General features: G+C 44.0%; 1 protein-coding gene across 1 annotated transcript; it reads right to left on the bottom strand.

The window, feature by feature from the left end:
* Positions 1-278: 278 nt before the first annotated feature.
* Positions 279-1,264, bottom strand: LOC145104202 (uncharacterized). Its single transcript, XM_079041476.1, has 2 exons — positions 357-1,264; positions 279-285 (listed from the first exon to the last, which is right to left on the bottom strand). Exons 1-2 carry the CDS (start codon positions 1,262-1,264, stop codon positions 279-281), a joined length of 915 nt encoding a protein of 304 aa, XP_078897602.1.

The following is a 1,264-nucleotide window of genomic DNA, read 5'->3' on the forward strand; positions in this document are numbered from 1 at the left end:
TTCCATTCTGTAAAGTGCAATTTCCTTTTCCATCAACGGAAACAAGATCTCCATTGGGTATTGTAACTGATGGGTCCAATGGATTTCTCGTTTTGTTTTCTAGCAAATCTTGTTTATATGTTATATGTTCAGTAGCACCAGAGTCAACGACCCATGAATCATCAATTTCGACCTTACCAGCCATGTTTACTGTGGGTACGGTGTTGCTGTTTGACCCATCTTTAGAGAAATGTTTGATCAGGTTCTGGTATTGCTCATTCGATTGACCTGGAATAGGACTAGTTCCTGAATCAACGAATGCTGCCTTTGTTTTATTCTTTTCCTGTTTCGCTTTATTCGGCCACCAATCGGAATACCCGATTCTTTTGAAACATCCGTCTCTATTGTGACCATTCTTACCACAGTGGTTGCAATGCTCCACCTCTTCTCCTGTCACCTTCTTAATGTCTTTTGATGCAGACTTCTTCCTTTGTTGGCTGAAATCTGCAGTGATTTCTTTCTTTCCTAGAGTGTAGGTCTGAAATGATGCAGCCTCTGTGCTTGTCTTCTTGGATACCGAAAATGCCCTTTGTTGTTCGTCCTCAGCCACCAGGTGATATACGGTTCCTAAAGAGGGTGTGGGTTTCATGGCAAGAATTTGCGTCTTGATTGTAGAGTATTCACTGTCAAGGCCCATGAGGAACTCGTAGAGCTTTTCTTTTTCTTTGAACTCATTAAGCCTTTTGCCAATATCACAGGTACAATTGGAGCATGAACAGCGTGGAAGTGGTGATATGGTCTGGATCTCGTCCCACAGTCCCCGTAGCTTGGTGTAATAAGCTGAAACCGATGTTCCTTCTTGTCTCGTGATGGTGAGTGACTGTTTCAACTCATATGCTCTTGGAGCACTTTCTTTTCCAAACCTCTCCTCCAGATCATCCCAGATCTCCTTCGATGTGTCTGCATATTTGACGCTTGTTCTGATATCCTTTTCCATGGCCGTAGTTAGCCATCCCTTGATCATCGCATCTGCACGCATCCAAGGCATGTATACGGCTGAATCTTCTCCTGGTTTCTTAATTGACCCAGTTATGAACCCAACCTTGTTCTTGGCGAAAAGAAAGTTCTTCATCTCCTGGGCCCAGTCATTATAGTTGTTATCGGCTAGGACGTCGTTAACTTGCATCTGCCTGGGGTACTCCGACGCATGGATGTAGTAGGGAGAATTGGAATTGATGGGAGTCCCATCAGGTTCCTTCGAGGATTCTGGTTTTTCACCGGTCAT

Source organism: Lactuca virosa, chromosome 4, assembly GCF_052849685.1.
Source record: "Lactuca virosa cultivar CGN04683 chromosome 4, Lactuca_virosa_CGN04683_v6, whole genome shotgun sequence".
NCBI classification, from domain to species: Eukaryota; Viridiplantae; Streptophyta; class Magnoliopsida; order Asterales; family Asteraceae; genus Lactuca; species Lactuca virosa.